Source organism: Schistocerca nitens, chromosome 6, assembly GCF_023898315.1.
Source record: "Schistocerca nitens isolate TAMUIC-IGC-003100 chromosome 6, iqSchNite1.1, whole genome shotgun sequence".
Lineage (NCBI taxonomy): Eukaryota > Metazoa > Arthropoda > Insecta > Orthoptera > Acrididae > Schistocerca > Schistocerca nitens.
This window is the reverse complement of record NC_064619.1, coordinates 709,618,292-709,644,011: the sequence shown is the minus strand read 5'-3', so window position 1 is coordinate 709,644,011 and position 25,720 is coordinate 709,618,292. Positions and strand designations below refer to the sequence as shown.

General features: G+C 38.1%; 1 protein-coding gene across 1 annotated transcript in view; it reads right to left on the bottom strand.

Moving 5' to 3' along the window:
* LOC126263582 (sodium channel protein 60E-like) overlaps nucleotides 1–25,720 on the bottom strand; it is a 347,601-nt gene that overhangs the window by 133,649 nt on the left and 188,232 nt on the right. The window contains exons 15-20 of the mRNA XM_049960674.1: nucleotides 24,214–24,319; nucleotides 20,117–20,242; nucleotides 15,829–15,865; nucleotides 13,879–13,904; nucleotides 7,076–7,090; nucleotides 1,170–1,803 (exon numbers count right to left, since the gene is read on the bottom strand). Of these exons, the coding sequence (XP_049816631.1) occupies nucleotides 1,170–1,803; nucleotides 7,076–7,090; nucleotides 13,879–13,904; nucleotides 15,829–15,865; nucleotides 20,117–20,242; nucleotides 24,214–24,319 (944 nt within the window). The remainder of the gene's footprint in view (nucleotides 1–1,169; nucleotides 1,804–7,075; nucleotides 7,091–13,878; nucleotides 13,905–15,828; nucleotides 15,866–20,116; nucleotides 20,243–24,213; nucleotides 24,320–25,720) is intronic.

Here is a 25,720-nt window from a genome sequence, read left to right as displayed (position 1 = left end):
AAATGTAATGACACAACAAAATACTTGGGACAGAAAATGCAGGTGATACACATGCACAGACGTGTGACAGTAGCTGACTGGTGAACCAAAATCATAGCTTCCAGCATTTTCTGTGACGGGCAATTTTCCTTTTCATTAACAAGCACGAGTTCCACATCAGTCTTATAAATATTTTCCAGACCAGTTTTATTTTGCCCACTATTTATTTCCATTCAGAATATTTTTCAATTACTTCAGATTTCTCAGCAATGTTCAGTACCTCCTGCTAAGCAGCAAATTTTTTTTTTTTTTTTTTTTTTTTTTTTTTTTTTTTTTTTTTTTGCAGTCTCCTTTGCTCAGCAAAGTCATCAGATCATGGAAACACTACTGCTGGGCAACTGAGTCTGTGTCATTTAAAAATTCAAACTTTTAAAATTAGTGAATGCTGTAGTACTTTCTTAAATGGATTGTTAACCCTAAATTAATATCTTTACAGCGAGTAATTAAACAAATCCATTCAGTTTTTCAGTAAAACACACCCACTTAAATAAAAGACAAGAAGCAAATAGAACTTAAATTGAAAGAGAGTCTTATAAATTAAAAAAAAGTATGTATATACTAAAAGATAGACATAAACTGGAGCCAGTTTGATCCATGCCAATGAAGTGAAGAACAAAATTGATACATCAAATATTACACCACAAGAAACAGATAGTGGGATACAATAGACATGTACATCAACTCTAATGCTATCAGCAGTGAGGAGGATAGTGTTGCTCAGTAAATGCCGCCAGCTACAACAGAGACAGAGTGTGTTTTTCTATGCAGTACATAAATAGTTTTACTATATTTCCTGTTCTAGTTTTTAATGTCACATCCATTATATCTGTGAAGTGATAAAACTACATCTCTCTGCTAACACACACATTTTCTAGCAGACAGGAAATCTGTTAGTCATCTTTTGCCCATCTGAAAGAGACTGTCCAAAACAGATAGAAGCGTTCTAATATCACACAATACTGTCATTAAAAACATAAAGCTGTTGCCATAGTATGTGCACAGAATACACAGAAATAGCACTGGTATCAACACATCAACAAAACATAGTAATAGGAGTCAGTTTGTGCAGATGAAAGCTTGTAAAGAAGTGAAGTTAAAGCACATCTAAATCTTTCTGGACAACTGCTTACCTTTGCTACTTGTTTGGTTAGTTGCAAGAGAGAGCTGTTTGTGGACAGTGTGTTTTGGAGTATCGGATGCCTCTTGGACTGTCTCCAGCACTGCCGTCTCTTGATGCTGCAGTCTGGATTCAGAGTTGTTGATCAGGTCCTCAATCTCTGTGTCTTCAAGGTCAACAGCTTTCTGAAGTACTAATGAATATCGCTTCTCTTCTGCATGTTTGTTTAAAGAATCTTGCACGCTCATTGAATGATATTTCTCAGTTGTTGGCTTTGGAGAGATAGCAGGAATGTTTACAGAGTGTCTATTAGTGATACATGGAGAATTTTTAATTTCTTTAGTGATGACATTTTTCTCCTGATTTTCTGCATCTTTGGACGTTCTTGAATCACTGACATCTGAAGGCAGGCTTGCTGAACATTCAGTTGTTAGAGGTTGCTTCTTTTCTGGAATGCTTATAATCGTTTCACGAACACTGGATGGATTTCTTTTTTCAGCTGCATGCCTTGTCATAACTTCTCGTACCATTTGCTCCAGTCGCATGTTTTGTTCATTGTCAGTCTTTTCTCGTGCCTGTCTTTTCTTCCTTACAATAGATCTAATGCGTTCAAAACTTCTCACCAGTTTTGACTCTTCTCCAACTTCCTATAAAATTAAGAATAACCTTAACTTCAGCAGGAATAGAGAACTGAAATGCTGTATTTTTTGGACACTATTAATGCTATTTAAGAAGCCTTAGCAAGACCCATAATTGTTTTTAAGTGTCGTATAAACAGTGTTTCCTAGCAGTTATTAAAACTTCAAATCATAAAAAATGTGGTTTGCTTTCTCTTGTCATAGAAACTTGAAAAGCAAGTGATAGTACCTGTATCATTCACAGTTTCAGAGATAAAAAGTTATGGAAAGTTAAGACGTTTATACAAAGTGTTTTTCATAACTCTGACCAGAAAAGAGAACATTTAAGGATATGGAATGAGTTAAGAAAAGAAACATTTATTAAGATATGTCATTTATGAAATATTACATCTTTTCTGCATACAATTACCAGTAAAAGAAAATGTGTTACAGCTATCACTAAAAGGATTGATGTAATAACAATTAAAATGTACATAATTTTTGTAACTGCAGTTAGCACATAAAACAAAACTCTCTCTCACTGGGGCAGGGGGAGATAGCTCTTCCTCCCTCATGTCATCCAGTGACAAGAATTAGGTGGTAGACTCCATGTCAAACATCTAAAGAAGTTGAAATTTCATGACAGATTAAAGCTATGTACCAGACTGGGTCTTGAACCTGGGATCTTTGTATTTTGTGGGCAAGAGCTCTACCAACTTTGCTATCCAAGCATGACTCATGACTCACCCATGCAGCTTTACTTCCATCTGTACCTTGTGCAAAAAAATAATGGAAATCCCCGCATGGAATAATATGTAAAGTAAAGGAAAGGCAACTATTCTCAAATGTAGCTGTCTGGTGTGTGGAACATATAAACACACAGCAGAAAACAGTATTTACACTAGCTTTTGAGCTCTTTTTCTGTCTCTAGTAGAAGTAGTACACACATTCATACACACAACCATACAGACACCCAAGTGCCCACACAGCAGCAAACCAATCTCCTCACAAGGTTACAGAAGGATTTGAACTGTCATTTTCCTGAAAACAAGTCCAGTGTGCTGACCACTGCTGCACCACATTGCTTGATAGGTGTGTGTCAAGAGGAAGCATCACTGCTCCACAGCAATGTGTCTGCACAGGAAACAGCCACATTTACAGCTTTTTTGGGCTATCAATATTGCCTATCCTTGTATTCCAATGAGATGATACAAAGTGACTTCTTCCTCTTTCCTCAGATGAAGAAACCATTGCATGGCAGGCATTTTCCAGAATGACACCAATGTAACTTTCAGGGTGGAACCTTTCCTGACCATCCAAAATACAGATGACGACAAGAAACATCCCCATGAAATCATTCCTCATTACAGAAATGTGTTGCATTGAAGGGTGAATATGAACAGAAGGGCTGATATCTTCATCAGGTTTCATGATTGTAGCTTGAATTTTTCAAAGTGATGATTAAAACTTTTTAACAACCCCTTGTACACATTCGTGTTTACAATTTTTATCGGCGTCTACAATAACAGCGTGTCTCCAATTCTTGTTCTCCAACCTTCTCTATTCTTTCATAGCTACAATAGCAAAGGCATGTCAAAAGGATGCAAGAAGAAAGGCTTCCAAAATGTACCATTAACAGCTGTGATAATATTCCAAAGAAATGTATGCCATGCTCATAACTTGGCACCAAGCAGATCCTTCACAGATGTGTCTGTTGCGTTCAGTTTGTTTTCAAGTCCTCTGAGTGAAGTGGCACAGCCATTACTCAGTTCTCAAAGACAATGAATGATTTCAGGAGTCTGACTGGAAAGAATAATTACAGACTTATGCAAATGAGGAATATATCATACTAGAGTTAGAATATATAACTACATGCCTTCTTCCTTTAAATGCCTAACATTAAATATGTTTAAGGTAAGGTTGAAAGAGTTCTTGCTTGAGCACTGCTCCTACTATGTCTCTGAGTTTCTGGATAATCATAATGAGTAAATATCTTTTAATAAATGTTAATAATTATGTATTATGTCATTTCAAACTATAATTTACTTTATGTTAATCATGTACTCTCCTTACTAACTATCAAATTTAGAAACAATGTAATATGTCAATTTATGTTGTTATGTACTTTGATTGTGTTGGCGTTGTAGCCGCAATGACTACTGTAATTGTAAATTAATTATGTTTACACTTGTCCTATATCATGTGTACAAACAATATACTAAAAAATGTAACAATATTATGAAAAGGAGAGTTGCTACTCACCACATAGTGGAGCTGCTGAACCACAGATAGGCACTACGAAAAGACTGTCACAAATAGGCTTTTGGCCAGAAAGGCCTTCGTCAAAAATACACGTGTGTGCGAGTGTATACCCGTCCTTTTTTCCCCCTAAGGTAAGTCTTTCCGCTCCCAGGATTGGAATGACTCCTTACCCTCTCCTTAAAACCCACATCCTTTCGTCTTTCCCTCTCCTTCCCTCTTTCCTGATGAGGCAACAGTTTGTTGCGAAAGCTTGAATTTTGTGTGTATGTTTGTGTTTGTTTGTGTGTCTATCGACCTGCCAGCACTTTCGTTCGGTAAGTCACATCATCTGTGTTTTTAGATACATATATATATCCTCAAATCCTGCCCTGAAATGAGATCCATCCTTCATGAAATCCTCCCCACTCCACCAAGATTGTCTTTCCGCCGTCCACCTAATCTGCGTAACCTCTTAGTTCATCCCTATGAAATCCCCAAACCACCTTCCCTACCCTCTGGCTCCTACCCTTGTAACCGCCCCTGGTGTAAAACCTGTCCCATGCACCCTCCCACTACCACCTACTCCAGTCCTGTAACCCGGAAGGTGTACACGATCAAAGGCAGAGCCACGTGTGAAAGCACCCACGTGATTTACCAACTGACCTGCCTACACTGTGAAGCTTTCTACACTCCTGGAAATGGAAAAAAGAACACATTGACACCGGTGTGTCAGACCCACCATACTTGCTCCGGACACTGCGAGAGGGCTGTACAAGCAATGATCACACGCACGGCACAGCGGACACACCAGGAACCGCGGTGTTGGCCGTCGAATGGCGCTAGCTGCGCAGCATTTGTGCACTGCCGCCGTCAGTGTCAGCCAGTTTGCCGTGGCATATGGAGCTCCATTGCAGTCTTTAACACTGGTAGCATTCCGTGACAGCGTGGACGTGAACCGTATGTGCAGTTGACGGACTTTGAGCGAGGGCGTATAGTGGGCATGCGGGAGGCCGGGTGGACGTACCGCCGAATTGCTCAACACGTGGGGCGTGAGGTCTCCACAGTACATCGATGTTGTCGCCAGTGGTCGGCGGAAGGTGCACGTGCCCGTCGACCTGGGACTGGACCGCAGCGACGCACGGATGCACGTCAAGACCGTAGGATCCTACGCAGTGCCGTAGGGGACCGCACCGCCACTTCCCAGCAAATTAGGGACACTGTTGCTCCTGGGGTATCGGCGAGGACCATTCGCAACCGTCTCCATGAAGCTGGGCTACGGTCCCGCACACCGTTAGGCCGTCTTCCGCTCACGCCCCAACATCGTGCAGCCCGCCTCCAGTGGTGTCGCGACAGGCGTGAATGGAGGGACGAATGGAGACGTGTCGTCTTCAGCGATGAGAGTCGCTTCTGCCTTGGTGCCAATGATGGTCGTATGCATGTTTGATGCCGTGCAGGTGAGCGCCACAATCAGGACTGCATACGACCGAGGCACACAGGGCCAACACCCGGCATCATGGTGTGGGGAGCGATCTCCTACACTGGCCGTACACCACTGGTGATCGTCGAGGGGACACTGAATAGTGCACGGTACATCCAAACCGTCATCGAACCCATCATTCTACTATTCCTAGACCGGCAAGGGAACTTGCTGTTCCAACAGGACAATGCACGTCCGCATGTATCCCGTGCCACCCAACGTGCTCTAGAAGGTGTAAGTCAACTACCCTGGCCAGCAAGATCTCCGGATCTGTCCCCCATTGAGCATGTTTGGGACTGGATGAAGCGTCGTCTCACGCGGTCTGCACGTCCAGCACGAACGCTGGTCCAACTGAGGCGCCAGGTGGAAATGGCATGGCAAGCCGTTCCACAGGACTACATCCAGCATCTCTACGATCGTCTCCATGGGAGAATAGCAGCCTGCATTGCTGCAAAAGGTGGATATACACTGTACTAGTGCCGACATTGTGCATGCTCTGTTGCCTGTGTCTATGTGCCTGTGGTTCTGTCAGTGTGATCATGTGATGTATCTGACCCCAGGAATGTGTCAATAAAGTTTCCCCTTCCTGGGACAATGAATTCACGGTGTTCTTATTTCAATTTCCAGGAGTGTATGTGGGAATGACCAGCAACAAACTGTCCATTCGCATGAATGGACACAGGCAGACAGTGTTTGTTGGTAATGAGGATCACCCTGTGGCTAAACATGCCTTGGTGCACGGCCAGCACATCTTGGCACAGTGTTACACCGTCCGGGTTATCTGGATACTTCCCACTAACACCAACCTGTCAGAACTCCGGAGATGGGAACTTGCCCTTCAGTATATCCTCTCTTCTCGTTATCCACCAGGCCTCAATCTCCGCTAATTTCAATTTGCCGCCGCTCATACCTCACCTGTCTTTCAACAACATCTTTGTCTCTGTACCTCCGCCTCGACTGACATCTCTGCCCAAACTCTTTGCCTTTACAAATGTCTGCTTGTGTCTGTGTATGTGCGGATGGATATGTGTGTGTGTGCGAGTGTATACCCGTCCTTTTTCCCCCTAAGGCAAGTCTTTCCGCTCCCAGGATTGGAATGACTCCTTACCCTCTCCCTTAAAACCCAAATCCTTTCGTCTTTCCCTCTCCTTCCCTCTTTCCTGACGAAGCAACCGTTGGTTGCGAAAGCTAGAATTTCGTGTGTATGTTTGTGTTTCTATCGACCTGCCAGCACTTTTGTTCGGTAACTCACATCATATATATATATATATATATATATATATATATATATATATATATATATATATATAAATCTGTGTGTGTGTAATCTATTTTTGAGAAATACCTTGATGGCCAAAAGCTTATTTGTGACAGTCTTTTTATTGTGCCTAGGTATCTGTAACTCAGCATCTCCATTATATGGTGATAATATTGTTACATTCAATCCTGGGTTTTTGATTGTTTGATACTAAAAATTGATTATTGGAATAAATAAATAAATATGTAACTTTCATAAACTATTTTACTGGCATACAGAAGCCTAGTTGAACAACACTTCTTACATCTAAGATAGGATTTGTAAACTCTCTCTCTCTCTCTCTATTCGGGAATTTGATAATAGTCACTTTTATATGTCTGGTACAGTGAAAGCCTGATTCCTCTCATTTTTAACAGTTCATCTCAGTACCAGATACCTTTTTATCTTTTAAAGAGCCTATTGTTTTTGTTGGTGAACATGAATGTCTCAGATATATTTCTGGCCAGAGTGGCCAGAGATAGTGGTCATGTGTGCAAGAGGTGTGCTCACTTCTGTGAATGTGTTCATGTCTTCCTTCCTGAAGAAGGCTTTGGCCAAAAGGTCATGTATAACAGTCTTTTTGTCATGTGTCATCTTTACAGCGAGTAGCAATCTACCTTTCATGACATTGTTAGTGTCTATTTCTTTTTAATGTACTGAGTGCAATTTTAACTCATGTTTTTCTAGTTTGGCACCTATACAAGAAGTCCAAATAAATTATATTTAAACTATCAATAAATGACCCAATAAGATCTTTCTGTCCTCTTACTGATGCTAAATTAATTCTCTGTGTTAGCAGTAGTGGAAAGCAATGCAAAACTCCATCTTCAAGGTTAACCATATAATAATTGGTTTTAAGTTGTCTTTTTTATGGCGGGTCCACAGGAGCATTAGATTTATTATATGGAATTCTTTTTCCTGCAATAGTCTGATGCAGCAAACATAAATTTGTACATTCCATTCTAGATTTTTGCATTGATTGTTTACTTTAAGTGATACTAATTTTGATATAATTACCTAAAATTGTCGAAAAGAAAAAAAAAAAAGATGTACATTTTCCTCACACTGTAAAGACCTAAGTAAGCTAATAACTATTATTTTCACCAACTAATCTAACTCAGTTAAACTCCCCAGCTACTTCTGAGGAGCATGGTGTATCACTTAGATTTTTTATTTATTTTGCCATTTTTTCTTTAATTTTCAACCATCTTTGATGGTAATTCCAATACCACAATTTTTCTCTATTTCTAACACCCGATATTTGCTACAACTTTTCATTCAGGAATAACAATTCTTCTTCTGCAGTGGTCAATCCAAGGATTGGTTTGCAACAGCTACAATGGCAGCTTGTCTCCATTCTGTGCGTCTTTCAGCTTTTCTCTTCATTTCTGTATAGGTGTTACATCCCACATCTTTCACGATTTGATCCATGTACCTCAATTGTGGTCTTCCTCTTGGTCTTTTTCCCTCGACATATCCCTCTATGGTTGTGTTCAGGAGTCCTTTATGTCTTAATAGATGGCCTGTAAACTGCACTCTTCTTTTAACAATGAAACTCCAGAAGCTTCTCTTCTCACCTGCTCTTTCCAGAACCACTTCTTTTGTGACCTTGTCGATCCATTTTATTTTGAGCATGCATCTATAGCACCACATTTCAAAAGAATTTAGCTTCTGCTGTTCCTCTGTCCCGAGAGTCCATGTTTCACACCCATAACATGCCACACTCCACACATATGATTTCAAAAATCTTTTCCTGGTTTCAAGGCTGATGCTCTTAGCTGTTAATATGTTTTTCTTCTTGTTAAAAGCAGCCTTTGCTTGAGCTATTCTACTTCTCACTTCTGCCTTGCTCCTTCCATCCCTGGTAATATTACTGCCCAGATAAGTAAATTTATCAACTTGTTCAAGCAGTTCATTGCCTACATGAACTTGGACTTTCACTTGATCTTCTTTGTCGCATGCCATTACTTTTGTTTTTGCTTTATTAATTCTCATATTATATTATTCACCCATAACTTTATCCATTCTATTCAATAGGACTACAAGATCTTCACTTTCAGCCAGGACAGCTATATCATCGGCATATCTTATCATATCTATTCGTTGGCCATGAATTACTACACCTGTCTGTGAATTTTCCCTTACTTTTTTCAGCGCCTCTTCAATGTATACGTTAAAGATAACAGGGGATAGTGCGCAACCTTGCTGGACACCTTTCCGTATCTGCACCTCTTCTTGTTTTGTCCGTCCACGGATAACTGCTGTCTCATTTTTGTACAGGTTCCATATCATTTTTCTATCTTTATGGTCTATTCCTACTTTTTTGAGTACCTCAAACATCTTATCCCATTATCAAAGGCTTTCTCTACATCTATGAAAGCTATGTATGTTTTCAGGTTCTTATCTAGTCGTTTCTCTATTATTAGTTTTAGAGCAAATATTGCTTCTCTGGTTCCTCTATCTTTCCGGAATCCAAACTGGTCTTCGGAGAGTGTAGCTTCGACTTTTTGTTCTATGCGTTTTAGGATAATTGAGGTTAATATTTTAGAGGCGTGAGTAACTAGGCTGAGTGTCCTATAATTTTCGCATCTTGTAGCATTTGCCTTCTTTGGAATGGGGACCATAATGTTTTTCTCAAAGTCTGTAGGAATTTTACCCTGCTCGTACATGTTGAAAACAAGATTATACAACTCCTGATTCAGTTTTGCTCCTCCAGATTTCAGAAGTTCGGCTGGGATATTGTCTATACCAGGCGATTTGTTGTTTTTCAATTTTTTCAGAGCTAGTTCAAACTCTACCTTTAATATAGGTTCACCTATGTTGTGTGCATCTATTTCTGTTTCTTCTTCCATGATGTTTTCAGACAGGTCTGGTCCGCTGTACAGTTTTCCTATATATTGTTTCCATCTTCTTGCAACTTCATCATCGTCATCCAACATATTGCCATTTTCATCCATCACAGCCCTACATTTGTTTCTTCTGTCTCCAAAGCAATGTCTCACACATTTATAGGCCTTGTCGATATTTCCCTTGCTCATGTTGTCCTCAACTGAAATACAGAGATCATCAAGGTATTTTTCTCTTGCTTGTTTTGCCTCTCTGTTGATTCTGTTTTTCAGACTCTTGTATTTCTCTTGGTCTTCCTTCTTAACAGAATTTTTTAATTTCCTTCTTTCTTCCATCATATTTAGTAGGTCATTAGTGATCCATTCCTTCCTTTTCTCTGTCCTTTCTTTTCCTATTACTTCTTCTGCTGCTTCTAAAATACCAGTTTTTATTTTTTCCCAGCTGCTTTGGATGTCATTGCAGCCCTGTGTATTTGTTTTCTTGTCTGTTTCTAGTTGATAGTGCTTCAGTGTATTTTCGTTTTTCAGGTTTGTCAGATCCCATTTACATGTATTTCTTCTTTTAATGTTCTTGAATTTTAGTTCAGTCGTCATCATAACGAGTATGTGGTCACTTTCCGCATCACAGCCTGGATATGATCTGCTGTCCTTAACTTGGTTTTTAAATCTTTGCTTCACTAATATGAAGTCAATTTGGTATCTGTTAATGTCACCAGGCATTTTCCAAGTATATCTTCTTCTTGGATGATGATTAAAGAAGGTATTTGTAAGGCAAAGTTTATTTCTTTGGCAGAATTCTACAAGTTTATCCCCTCTTTCATTTCTTAATCCTAATCCAAAATTCCCTGCCACATCCTCTTCTTTACCTTCCCCAACAACGGCATTCATATCTCCCATGATGACAAGGTTTTCAGCTCCTTTAATTCTGTCAATTATTTCTTCAAGGTGGTCATACATCATGTCGATTTCATCATCCTCGTGCCTCGTAAGTGGCATGTATACTTGGATTATGATTGTGTCTCTTGGTTTAGTTTCCAATCGGACATAAATTATCCTCTCACTATGTTGAACAAATCCTTTTACTCTTAACCCCATCTCTTTATTGAGGATAATTCCCACTCCTGCAACCCCGGGACTGTCTTGTGCTGTTCCAGTGCGTATGATTCTGTAATCCCCTGACCAAAAGTCGTCAGCGTTTGGCCATCTCATTTCTGAGACTCCCAGTACATCAATATCCATTCGTTTCATTTCCATTTTCAAGTTTTCCAGCTTACCACATTTAAGAAGAGAGTTGACGTTCCATGTTGCTATCCTTCTTACATTAATGCTTTTGGATTTTGGTATCTCTTTAGTTGTCCCCGTCCGGAGATCTGAATGGGGGACTATTTTACCTCTGGAGAATTTAACCAAAGAGCTTTCCATCATAAGCTGTTGATACTTGGAATACCCGCCTGGGTCTTTAATGGAGTGGTTTCCCGTTGCCTTCTCCATTCTATGCCGTTGGCCACCTTGTGGCTCCTCCGCCTTTAGGAGCAGTTTCCCACCCCAAGGGCAAGAGAGTGCCCTTCCTTCTAGCCGCTCATCCGCCCTCCTAGAAGGCCGTTGGCACTTGATAGAAGGTAATCTCCTTATCCCGGGAGATATTCGGCTCAGTAGAAGTATAGGTTGGAAATGGAAGACCCCTAGCCCTCGAAACCTAATAGCGTCAGGGTCAGAAAAGAACAAGAGTTGGCCGAGGGTGGCCAAATAGGAAAGATAAAAGTGAGGAGCCTGGCAGAAGTAAGTGGAAGTAATGCCAATACTCAGCTCGGGACCCCGTGGTCGCCAGCCACGGACTCACTAGGTGTGAGTCCTTTTCATACAGGAATAACAATATCTACCTGATTTTCTGTTAACCATTAACCACTGATCCCCCCTAATGAACCATGGACCTTGGCATTGGTGGGGAGGCTTGCATGCCTCAGCGATGCAGATGGCCGTACCATAGGTGCAACCACAACAGAGGGGTATCTGTTGAGAGGACAGACAAATGTATGGTTTCTGAAGAGGGGCAGCAGCCTTTTCAGTAGTTGCAGGGGCAACAGTCTGGATGATTGACTGATCTGGCCTTGTAACACTAACCAAAACAGCCTTGCTGTGCTGGTACTGCGAACAGCTGAAAGCAAGGGGAAACTACAGCCGTAATTTTTCCCGAGGGCATGCAGCTTTACTGTATGATTAAATGATGATGGCGTCCTCTTGGGTAAAATATTCCGGAGGTAAAAAAGTCTTCCATTCAGATCTCCGGGTGGGGACTACTCAGGAAGACATCGTTATCAGGAGAAAGAAAACTGGTTTTCTACGGATCGGAGCGTGGAATGTCAGATCCCTTAATCGGGCAGGTAGGTTAGAAAATTTGAAAAGAGAAATGGATAGGTTAAAGTTAAATATAGTGGGAATTAGTGAAGTTTGGTGGCAGGAGGAACAGTACTTTAGGTCAGGTGAATACAGGGTTATAAATACAAAATCAAATAGGGGTAATGCAGGAGTAGATTTAATAATAAATAAAAAAATAGGAGTGTGGGTAAGCTACTACAAACAGCATAGTGAATGCATTATTGTGTCCAAGATAGACACGAAGCCCATGCCTACTACAGTAGTACAAGTTTATATGCCAATTAGCTCTGCAGATGATGAAGAAATTGATGAAATGTATGATGAGATAAAAGAAATTATTCACGTAGTGAAAGGAGACGAGAATTTAATAGTAATGGGTGACTGGAATTCAATAGTTGGAAAAGGGAGAGAAGGAAACATAGTAGGTGAATATTGATTGGGGCTAAGAAATGAAAGAGGAAGCCGCCTGGTAGAATTTTGCACAGAGCATAACTTAATCATAGCTAACACTTGGTTCAAGAATCATAAAAGAAGGTTGTATACATGGACGAATCCTGGAGATACTAGAAGGTATCAAATAGATTATATAATGGTAAGACAGAGATTTAGGAGCCAGGTTTTAAACTGTAAGACATTTCCCGGGGCAGATGTGGACTCTGATCACGATCTATTGGTTATGAACTGTAGATTAAAACTGAAGAAACTGCAAAAAGGTGGGAATTTAAGGAGATGGGACCTGGATAAACTGACTAAACCAGAGGTTGTACAGAATTTCAGGGAGAGCATAAGGGAATAATTGACAGGAATGGGGGAAAGAAATACAGTAGAAGAAGAATGGGTAGATTTGAGGGATGAAATAGTGAAGGCAGCAGAGGATCAAGTAGGTAAAAAATCGAGGGCTAGTAGAAATCCTTGGGTAACAGAATAAATATTGAATTTAATTGATGAAAGGAGAAAATATAAAAATGCAGTAAATGAAGCAGGCAAAAAGGAAGACAAACGTCTCAAAAATGAGATCGACAGGAAATGCAAAATGGCTAAGTGGGGATGGCTACAGGGCAAATCTAAGGATGTAGAGGCTTATCTCACTAGGGGTAAGATAGATACTGCCTACAGGAAAATTAAAGAGACCTTTGGAGAAAGGACAACCACCATGGAAACCCAGTTCTATGCAAAGAAGGGAAAGCAGAAAGGCGGAAGGAGTATATAGAGTGTCTATACAAGAGCGATGTACTTGAGGACAATATAATGGATATGGAAGAGGATGTAGATGAAGTTGAAGTGGGAGATATGATACTGCGTGAAGAGTTTGACATAGCACTGAAAGACCTAAGTCAAAACAAGGCCCCGGGAGTAGACAACATTCCATTAGAACTACTGATAGCCTTGGGAGAGCCAGCCCTGACAAAACTCTACCATCTGGTGAGCAAGATGTTTGAGACAGGCGAAATACCCTCAGATTTCAAGAAGAATATAATAATTCCATTCCCAAAGAAAGCAGGTGTTGACAGATGTGAAAATTACCAAACTATCAGTTTAATAAGTCACAGCTGGAAAATACTAACGCAAATTCTTTACAGACGAATGGAAAAACTGGTAGAAGCTGACCTCGGGGAAGATCAGTTTGGATTCCATAGAAATGTTGTAACACGTGAGGCAATACTGACCCTACAACTTATTTTAGAAGGAAGATTAAGGAAAGGCAAACCTACATTACTAGCATTTTTAGACTTAGAGAAAGCTTTTGACAATGCTGATTGGAATACTCTCTTTCAAATTCTAAAGTTGGCAGGGTAAAATGCAGGGCACAAAAGGCTATTTACAATTTGTACAGAAACCAGATGGCAGTTATAAGAGTCGAGGGGCACGTAAGGGAAACAGTGGTTGGGAAGGGAGTGAGACAGAGTTGTAGCCTCTCCCCAATGTTATTCAATCTGTATATTGAGCAAGCATGCAAATGTTCTTAAGTCAGATGTCAGCTCTGTGCCAGTGTGCATTCAGCTGTCAATGACAGGACTCTGTTCTTGGACAGTTAATAGGGTGTTAATGTTTCTCCGAGTTTGTGACTATTCAATGTGTAATTATCAGCTCATGTAATTTTGTGTATGTACTGGCTGTCAACAGAGATTGTAGAAATGTCACCTTGTTTATTAAAATTTATTAAATTAAAATCCCATTAAAATGAGAACTAAAGAGATCTCAGTATTATGCATTTCTGAGCACTGGTTTACCCTGGAAATAATTAAACAAGCAAAAATAAATAAATTCATTCATCTTTCTGCTATTGCATAAGAAACAGCAAGCAGGTAGCAACTTACATTAAGGAAAATATAGATTTTACCATTCTACCTGATTTAATTGGAATGAATGTCAAAAAGAACTATGAAACTGCAGTTACAAAAGTTAATAAGTTCAACCTGGTTACTGTACAGCGTGTTTCAAAATTAATACACGGATTTTAAGGCTTTGTAGCACATATTACATTCCCCTTACAATTATAAATAATACACCAAATGAAAGAGAAACACAAACAGTTTTTCTTACAATTATTCAGTGTGAACACCAATCACACATCAAGTCGATAGGTGAGTTGTTCCGAAACCTTGATCAATGTGTTAAGAGTAACTGTTGCAATAACACTGTTTCTAAAGTCAGATAGATTAGCTGGTATCGGAGGCACATACACATGATCGCATCAGATCATGTGTGAACATGGAGGTCATGCATAAAATGCTGTGTCAACCGGCCCCTTGTGCCCAATCCACTGGTTGGATACAACGTCTTTTAACCAGTCGTGTACTGAGTTAAGCCAGTGAGGCGGCACACCATCTTCCTCCCAAACAAAGATGTGTGTTTCATTTTCTTCCCATTGAGGTATGGGCCATAGCTGTAGCACATCATGATAAGAAACATCAGTTACAGTTGATTCACCAAAAAAGAAAGGCCCATGAACTATTCGCAGGGATATTTCTTGGGGCTAAGCATGAAAGACTCGCACTCGTTCAACATATTTTTCAGTCATTCCATACTCTTCCCGTTGTGCACAGGTATACAAATAAAACTGTTGGAGTTGCTCTTTCATTTGGTGTATTATTTACAATTGTAAATTGAACGTAATAAATGCCACAATGGCTTAAAACTGGTATCTTCATTTTCAAACACCCTGTATTGCTATAGTTTACCAATCAACGTCTGGAAATTTTGAACTTTTTCTTTAATTGGAGACATAGTGAAACAAAGTAAATAAAATGGATTGTAATTTGACAATCTGTGGTGACTTCAACATTGATTTTCTCATAAAAAGTAGAAACAGAAAGACCCTTTTGAACCTTGTTACAACACACAATCTAAGGGCTGAAGTAAAAGCTGTTACCCCAGTAAAAGACACTTGTGAAACATCTCTATATCAGTTTCTAGTCAAGAAGAGTTCACACAGCTCCTCCAAAAAATTTTCATAGCAGGCATTACTGACTATATTGCTCAAATTTCTTACTGAAGAAAGAAAAAAATGGTCAGAAGTTTACAAAAATAATGACGTAAATGGAAAATACAACTTTCATTGACACTTTAACCCATTTCTTTCAAATTACAGTTTCACAGAAAACTGTAACCAAAAGAGTGAACTCTTGAACAAACAACTTGCTCACAAGAGGAATGAGGGTTTCTTGCCAGGTGAAAAGACTACTTCATAAAAAATGTAAATGAAAAATTCCATACCTGAATAACACATATGCTATAAAAATACTCCAAAATACTAAGACAGTAATACGAGCAGCAAAAATAATGCATAATGATGAACACCTTTATAATTTGGCTAAGTAAGCAAAGGCTATGTGGAGTGTTATAAAACAGAATCTCGTGAAAACAGAGCATAATGCCTATCACAGGAAAACAGAAAAATAACAAAACCAAAAAAAGTATCCAACACATAACAAACCCCCAAAAAGTAGCCAACATATTTGTTGCTGATAATATGATAAAATCAAACTTCAATGATAACACAGAAGCTAATGAATATAAAATAAGTGAATGTAGAGGATCGACATATATCAGTTCCATCTCACAACATGAAGTTGCGAAAGCAATAAAGGGAGTAAAAAATTACAACTCTGGTAGGCATTGATGGTGTCCTTGCAACAATTTTACAGATGAGTGTACCAAACTTAATTGAAATACTTACAAACTTATGTGAATGCTCACTTCAGGCAGGCACTTTGCCTGATGTATTGAAAACATCAAAGGTTACTCCAGTACAAAAAAAAGTAAGAGAGATAATGTAAATAACCAGAGATCCATCACAATTTCCTCCTGTATTTCAAAAATATTTGAGAAGGTTATGTATGATGAACTTATGGAATTTGTAAATAAAAACAATATCCTATGTAATGAACAACAGATTCAAAAATAAGAGGTCAACAACAAATGCCATTTGTGAGTACACCAATTGCATACTAAGCCTGACTGTCAAAAAACAGGAATCAACAGGAATATTTATTGACCTATCAAAAGCATTTGACATGGTGGATCATAAGATTCTGCTGCCACCACTTGAAAAATATAGTATTCAAGATCTGTACAGCAATTGGATCAGTTCCTTCCAGAGCACAAATGTCAACCAAAAATCTACCTCTGATCACTTGCTAGACTATAAACCAATCAAATATGGTGTACCCCAAGGATAAGTAATGGGACCCCTTCTGCACCATAAAAGATCTAAGCTTAAATAGGGATGTGCATAAAATGATCATGTTTGCACACGACATCACAATTATACTAAAAGGATAAAGTAACGAAGAATTGCAGCAATCAGCAAACACAGTCATAAAACCACTTAGCAAATGGGCATAGAATAATTAGTTTGTAATAAATAGTAAAAAGACTGTCACACCAAAATTCCACAATGCTCCAAGCAAGGACTTGTTTATTCCATGTGTCTCTACCAACAATGTACCAGTCAATAAATGTACAGAAACCAAATTTTTATGACTATGGCTACAAAGCAATTTGAAATGGAATAAACATATCAAATACCTTAATCCAAATTTCAGCAAGATATGCTACCTCCTTTGCTCACTAAAATCCTGCTGCAGTGAGAAAACAATAATAAACACTTATTATGCCTACTTTTATTCTTCCTTTAAATAGGGATTACTCTCTTGCGAAACTTTACAGCAGCTGGCAGCACTTTCAGACTGCAAAAAAGGGCCATTAGAATCATGTTTGGATTCAAACCTAGAGATTTATGTAAACGTCTTATGTATCTACATTACAGAAACCCTTATATTCTTCAAAATTTATGTAACAGATAGCAAATCAAAAGGAAACAATGCTATTCACGATCACTTTACCAGAGAAAACAAAAACTTACACGTGACCCAAACGAATACATCCCTGTGCAAAAATGGTGCTTTCCATATTGGAGTTAAACTTTATAACAAACTTCCCAAAAATATAAAAAAGCAACTACTGAGGTAAAACCTTTGGAAAAGCTATGAAGTCATATTTACAGCATTGCTGCTTTTATTCAATTGAAGAATATTTTAACTTATGAAGTGTGCTATTTAAATACTTAGTGTATGAAGCAATAATATTATGAAAAGGATGGTTGCTACTCGTCATATATTGTAGATGCTGAGTCGCAGATAGGCACAACAGAAAGACTGTCAGAAAGTGAGCTTTCAGCCAACAAGGCCTTCATACATACATGTACACGCGCGTACACACACAAATGTGCTCATACAAACAAACACAAATATACACACAAAATTCAAGCTTTCGCAACAAACTGTTGCCTCATCAGGAAAGAGGGGAAGGAGAGGGAAAGACGAAAGGATGTGGGTTTTAAGGGAGAGGATAAGGAGTCATTCCAATCCCGGGAGCGGAAAGACTTACCTTAGGGGGAAAAAAGGACAGGTATACACTCGCACACACACCCATATCCATCCACACATACAGACACACATACAGACTCTTTCCTGATGAGGCAACAGTTTGTTGCGAAAGCTTGAATTTTGTGTGTATATTTGTGTTTGTTTGTGTGTCTATCGACCTGCCAGCGCTTTTGTTTGGTAAGTCTCATCATCTTTCTTTTATATATATATATATATATATATATATATATATATATATATATATATATATATAAGACCTTAAATATGTCTGCTTGTGTCTGTATGTGTGGATGGATATGTGTGTGTGTGCGAGTGTATACCTGTCCTTTTTTCCCCCTAAGGTAAGTCTTTCCGCTCCCGGGATTGGAATGACTCCTTACCCTCTCCCTTAAAACCCACATCCTTTCGTCTTTCCCTCTCCTTCCCTCTTTCCTGATGAGGCAACAGTTTGTTGCGAAAGCTTGAATTTTGTGTGTATATTTGTGTTTGTTTGTGTGTCTATCGACCTGCCAGCGCTTTTGTTTGGTAAGTCTCATCATCTTTCTTTTTAGATATATTTTTTCCACGTGGAATGTTTCCCTCTGTTATATATATATATATATATATATATATCACACACACACATGCAAAACAACTCTCAGACACATATGATGGGTCTCTGGCTGCTGAGACTAGACTGAGAGCAATATTGTTTAATGTATGAAGTGGATTATTGTAATCTTAGAAATGTGTACTTAGAAATCACTTTCACGTGTATATTTATAAACTGGTTTCTCCACTTTTTTACATGTTAGCTGCTTTGTAGACAACATACCAAATAAAATACAATCTACAATGGCTCAGGAGAGTTGCTTAAGTGCAGTAAATTGATACTGTTCACATTCACATCCATTTTTTAATGGTCCTGTTGAAAAATATTTATCTGTGTTGTTTCTGTTCATGCTGTCTCTGCTCTTTATATGTAGTACCAAACAATTCATTTCACATCCACAGCCCACTTTAGAAAATGTTTGAAATCAGTTATCGTACACTACATTTCAACTGGTTACACAGGCCTATATGTTTTCCACTTCCAACCTACTATTATTGCAAGAAATGTTAGTCAAATTTTTCTTGTAAATTTGAACTATCTTGTCACTGTCTGCTGTGCTGCATCATTTGGATGCAGTACACAGAGATATGGGGTCAGCACGTGGCTTTCCTAGTGATTGCCAGCTTTCCTGATCTTAGAGCTACTAATTCTATTTCAACCAGCTTCTCAATTGACCTTACAATACTGTGTATGCCCAGTTCTGCACCTCCCAGTTAAATCCAGATCCTCCATACATGATGGCCACTCAGAGATGGAGATGGACATTGTCTTATGGCATCAATACATTAAATGATACATTTATGGCAGAATAAACTAAACAAAATAGTGTTGTGTAGTTCCACAGAAGTGACTGAATTACCTGAAAGAGTAAATGTAAATAACTGTCACCAAGAATTTATTTTTACCTTTTGCCATATAAAATCAGAGCAACAAAATTAAGTAATGAAGTACTTAGCAGTAGAACAAAATAGTGTTGTTTCGGTATATGAAATGATTGAATGTCCCAAAAGCAATAAATGTAGATAACTGTGACCAAGCATTAACAACAACACTGAAAGGATAGATTGCTTAACAACAACATTGAAAGGATAGACTGCTGCTCATCAGATACGGTAGGTGTTGAGTAGCAAACAGTCACGATGGAAAAGAATGCTAGAAGTATTCAGCTGTTGGGCAAACCCTATCAGATTTGGAAAAAACACACATATTCACACAAGCACAACTCACTCACACATTGCATGTGAATTTGAAAGAGAGTAAGGGAGAAATAGAGGGAGAGAGAGGGAGGAGAGAGAGAGAGAGAGAGAGAGAGAGAGAGAGAGAGAGAGAGAGAGAGAGAGTATTGCCTTTGTGTGAACATGTGTGTGTGATTTAAATCTGATAAAGGCTTTAATTTGAGCAGTGCATACTTCTAACATTCTTTTCCACTGTGCCTGTCTGCATCTCAGCACTTCTTCTGCATGATGAGAAGCAATATATTCTTCCTGTATTCTTATTCCATCCTGGATATTCCACTGTAGCCAAGTATTTATCTTCTGCCTTATAAAACCAGAGCAATAAAATAAAGTTGACATTCAATAACTGTGCAGTAAGGGTCATTATGCACTAAAAAACATGTTTTACCTCTTTCTTTGATTTTAGCTCCTCTGAATTAAAACTATTGAGCAACAAAGCCAAGAAGAGGTTCAGCACCATGAAATTGCCCATAACAAGTGCTGGAAGAAAAATTGCAAAGCAAGTTTCAGGTCCCTGAAAACAGAAAGAGATAATTATCGACTGCAAGCTGTCTTTACACCATTATAAAGCAAGAACATAAATTTTAATGCTACTTGTTATTACTAAGTAACATAATTTGCAGGATCAGTTCAATATTATTTATGTGGCCAGAAAATAGAAAATAATCTACAAAGTACATATTTGGCATCAAAGAGAAATCTAAATTTGAGAAAATTATTTTAACAGTTTTGGCACACATATTAATTTAAGATCAACATACTGCATACATCTATTATTTTCAGGAAAACTCAATTCTTTGGTCATTACTTTAATGCCATTGTTGTCATATCATTTGATATATTATTTCCTCTGGGTTTTCAGGGCTACATTCTAGTTGCCCTTCAGCATATTGTTTTTGTCTTTCTTTATCCTTGGTGTAAATCACCAGTATTTCATATTACATTAATATGAATTAGGATAGACTGCTACTGGTTACAGACACAAGTTGAGTAGCACACACTATGCGGTGAGTAGCAGTCTATCCTAATCCACGTTGTTGTTATTCCATCCCAGATTTTCCACTGTTCTATTTTAATCTTGCAATAAATAGATTATATCTCTGGTAGCGTCCACTGAACAATTACCATGAATTTATTTTTTCAGATCCAGATTATAGCATACATATGCACAGAGTGCGATAACTTCCAGTATGTCTTTTTGCCTGATTGTACTCCCTAATTGTTCACTGTTTGCCATGCCATAAACTATTCAGCTGCATTATTTTATTTACTTCTCTTTGACTGATTAATAACTTCATAAACCAGAGTGTGAAGGTTTTAATTCCATATATAAAATTAATATAAGAAAACTTACTGCCATGGATATGGACCAAACTAACTGCTGCATATAAAGCTTCATCTGCAGTACTCTTGAGGATTATATAAAACATAAAAAAATGTTGCTACTTTTTATAAAGTATGTCTTGTATTTTTTGAACATACAAGACATCAAATCACAAACTTTTTTTATACAAAATCTAAAGTCCATCTGTTTCAAATTATAGCTTGAATCTGTTCATTTCCAAATTTTTCATTCAATATTCAGCTTGAACGGAACCTATTTGTTTTTGCCATAGCACACTAGTGCTTAACTAAAGCATACATTTTTCAAAATGCTTCTGAAATCTGAAGCCTCTGTTTAATGCTATTAATTTTTCACAGAAAAATTCTTAATATTTTGAATAGCAGCCAATGTTCAATAAGTGTAGATCACAGATGACATTTCAGTTTTTTGTCTAATGTATACACATCAAAACTTTCTAAGAAACACACTATTTTACTCTTAACAAAAAATCATAGGGGATCTATTTTATATTTATGTATCATATACATGTAACTAATCATACGTATGTATCATTACATAACTTTCTAAGACTGGGCAACTATTAAACAATGGAAAGTACAGAATGAAATAACAACAATATGAGAGGATAGATTGCGACTCACCACACACAGGAGATATTGACTCACAGACAGGCACAACGGAAAGATTGCTAAAATACTAAAGCTTTTGGACAAGGTCCTTCTTCTGCAAAAGACTGGTTGGTTGGTTGGTTTGGGGGATTAAAGGGACCAAGACTGCATTCTGCAAAAGAATACCGTACATTTTCACACAAGCACAACTCTCTCTCTCTCTCTCTCTCTCTCTCTCTCACACACACACACACACACACACACACACACACACACACAGAGACACAGACATCTCAGGACAATCAGGCTACAACACCATGAGACAATGGCCACATGTGTGTGAGTTGTGGCTGTGTGAATGTGGGTGTGTTTTCTATTGTAGGAGCAACATATTGTCCAAAATGTTTAATATTTTAGCAGTCTTTTTCATTGTGTCTGTGTGCAACTCAATACCTTCTCTTTGTGGTGAGTAGCAATCTATCCTTTCCTCACCAAGGGTCAGCAACACGCTTCTAATCATATTAATCCTATGAATAAACAAAAGTACTTACATCTTGACACACGTCATCCTTTTCATTCCTCCCATGCAGGTTTCACATTCAAGACAAACATATCTGTTCACAAGCAGATTTATTACTGCAATACACCACTATTCTCACCCCAGCCTTCATAGTATGTAAGTATCCCATCAGCCTAGTTCAAAATCAGATTTCCTGGGCCATCACATTCAATCCTGATAGTGCTGATCCCTCCAAAAAACAACTCAGGAGTACACCTCTTGTCACTCAGTCCTATGCTTGTCTTGAAGGTATTAATCAGCTATTTTGACATGGCTATAACTTTCTAATATCAAGGTCCATTCTGTGTGACATTTTGCTCATCACAACTAGAACAGATTTTAGTTGCCTTCTGGCCCCCTACCTCACACGCCGCCCCCACCCCCAATGTCTGCTATATCCTGGTCAGACCCTATGCTCCTTCTGCACCCATTTCCCAACCCTATAGTTCCTCCCCTGACTGCCCCAATGTAAGACTTGCCTGATGCACCCTCCTATTACCACCTATGCCAGATCTGTAACCGGCAAAACATGTACTATCAAATGGAGAACCGCCTGTGAAACAATGCATGTCACGTACCGGGTGTTATGTCTATCACCAAGCTATCAGTTTGGATGAATAGGCATAGATAGAGGGTGTATGCTGGCAAAAAACAATATCTTGTTCCACAGTATGTCCTAGAATATGACAGTCATGACTTTGGTGCCTGTTTCACCACACATGCCATCTGGATTCTCCGTCCTGACACCAGTATCTCAGAACTCTGCAGATGGGTGCTGGTGTTACAACATGTGGTTGATTCTCACCACCCGCTTGCCCCAAATCTACGCTAATTTTTGTAGCCTCAGCATTTCTATTCAGTAACTATTCATTTTCTTCATTCCCTTTCATTTTCCTATACATTTTATTTTCCGAACTATCTATTCTCCACATCCTCCCTTCCCCACCCCATCCACTCCGATTTGTCTACCATCTTTCACTCTTATGACTCTTGCATGATGTTTTATCAGTAATCTCTATCTTGCTTATTACTCTCTCTTCCACCTTTAATTTCTCAGGTTTCCAAATTTCATTTGGTGCAGGCATCAAAATCAGTCTTTCCTTCTCATCTCATCCAGTAAGACTCCCCTGACCCATGTTCTGAGCGACTTTTCTTCAACTCTCCCCATTTCCTAAACCTCACCAGTGCTTTTCCCTCGTCTCTCTTCCTTTCTCTTCAATTCTTCTGCCAGAAGAAAGAGCCACTGGCTCCAAAAGCTTGCACATTTCTCTACCTTTCACACGCATTTTCTCCTGCTGCTGCTTGGCAAGTAAATTTTTTTAGCCAATTTTGTCATATTTTAAGACATTGATTATTTTCATTGAGAGATAATCTTCTGTGATTCATGTGTGTTACATTCAATGAAAAGCATTCAGGTAACACATGAGGTAAAGATACTTTTATGCTTCCTTATGGCTGTTACAATTATATGCTCTGGCTCCCTAATATATGGGAAAGAAAATTTACAACAATCTAAAAGACAAGAAAATTCAGAGGAAAAGCTGCATGATACTTTACTATAGCAGTTCCACTACTCAATTTAAGAAGGATGTCCCCCATCATAAGTCTTATTTTATCTGTAAACCCAAGTATTCATTCTCACTAAATAAATTAACCAATTTTAAAACACATATAAATCTCATTAACTGTAATAGCACACAAATTAATTATACTGCACATTATGACATGTTTTCTGAACCACAATTGAAGTAAGATTAAATGTATAATATGTAAATAAATCACATTTCATAAAAAAAAAACTACCTTCCATTTAATTATAATGAGATTTGTATGGAAGTAACTATAGAATGAAAGATTTTACATGCTTTCTGGCATAAAAAGCACTCAGTGATAGACAATAAATTAATGAAAGTGTGAAACATGTATGATAAATTAAAATGTAACTGCTTTCACTCATTCTACATCAAAATTACCTCCTCACTCTCTGCTCTCATGCAGTCCCACAGTGGCTCAATCCATTCTCCACATAAAATTCTAAATATCATCATAAAAGAATGGAAGAAATCTGTGAAGTTCCATCTGAAATTAAGAGAAATTTAAAATATTTTCACAATGATTTTTTACTGGAAAAGTTATGAAAAATACACTTTCCCATATTAATCAGAAAGATTAATACAACAATCAATTATACATGAGAAATTCTTATGGATACTTATTAATATTTTTCTATTTGTGATTATTTTATTTTGTCAATGGACAGACATTGAAATAATTACAGAAAATAACTGATAAATATGCAATGGATTTCTGATTACTAAATAAAAATACTTTCACATTGTTATGCAGTAGGAGAGTGGGTTTGGAAATTTAGCAGGAAAAAGCTGGCAGATAAAAGCCTGTGGGTATTTCATTCTGGCACAAGCTTTAATCTGTCATGAAATTGTGACACTTGTTTAGAGTAAATGACTGCAGCAGTTAATTGCAATAAGATTTGAAGATAAGTGAGATGCAGATACTAGATTTATTCTTTATCCAAGAAAGTGGACATGAACCAAAGCAAGTGTGTTACCTGAAGTAAATCCTGCAACTGACTGATCCTGTTGCACTATGAATTTCGAGTAACACGGTTTCAAGATATGCTTTACTCATCATGTATATGAAAACACTGGCATAAATCTGCCCTTTTACTATATATTGTTCATTTTAACAACTGATAAACATCAAAGGACTGCTACATACGTAGGCATGCCAAGTTCCACAAGATGCATTATAGTTGTGTATATTTTTACTTGTGACAAACCTGTTTGTAAAATTATTTTTGATAAACCTCTGTGAAATGTGCAATATATATTCCATTAAAATGCTAACGTGGAATGAGTAATGAATGCACAACCAAAAATTGTTTTGAATATATGAAGATGACAATCTTACATGTTGAAAATGGTTAATAAAAAATAGTTTTGAATAATTTCTTTAAAAAACACTGTTCATGCATAAAGGTATCAGTTTTATTAAGTGTTTTGACACTGTTTTTTGTGAATGGTAATTTTAATAAACAACCATAATGTAATGAAACACCAAGAGAGGTTGGTTTGAGTTATTAAGAAGACTTCATGAATTTCCATTGTTTCACTGCATGTGCCAGCCACGTAAGATCAATAGTTAAGTTTAAGTGGATGTTTTCAGCTTTGGAACACGCACATTGCAATTTTTACTCTTGAATAGATTTTAGGCGAGAAAAATTTACTTCTAGGGATGGTCGTTTCATCCAATGGCAGTTGATACTAGAAACAATATGCTTCAAACCTGGGCAGTAATTCAAAAGGATTCTTGATGAAATTCAAAGAAAATGCACACCAGTTTTTAAATGAGATTAGTCAAAGTTCTGTACAAGAAAATCGGTATTAGAAATATTTGTAGATGGTACATACCATACTAGACCAAATAGGTGCACTTTGGAATGCTTGAAAGCCCAATTAT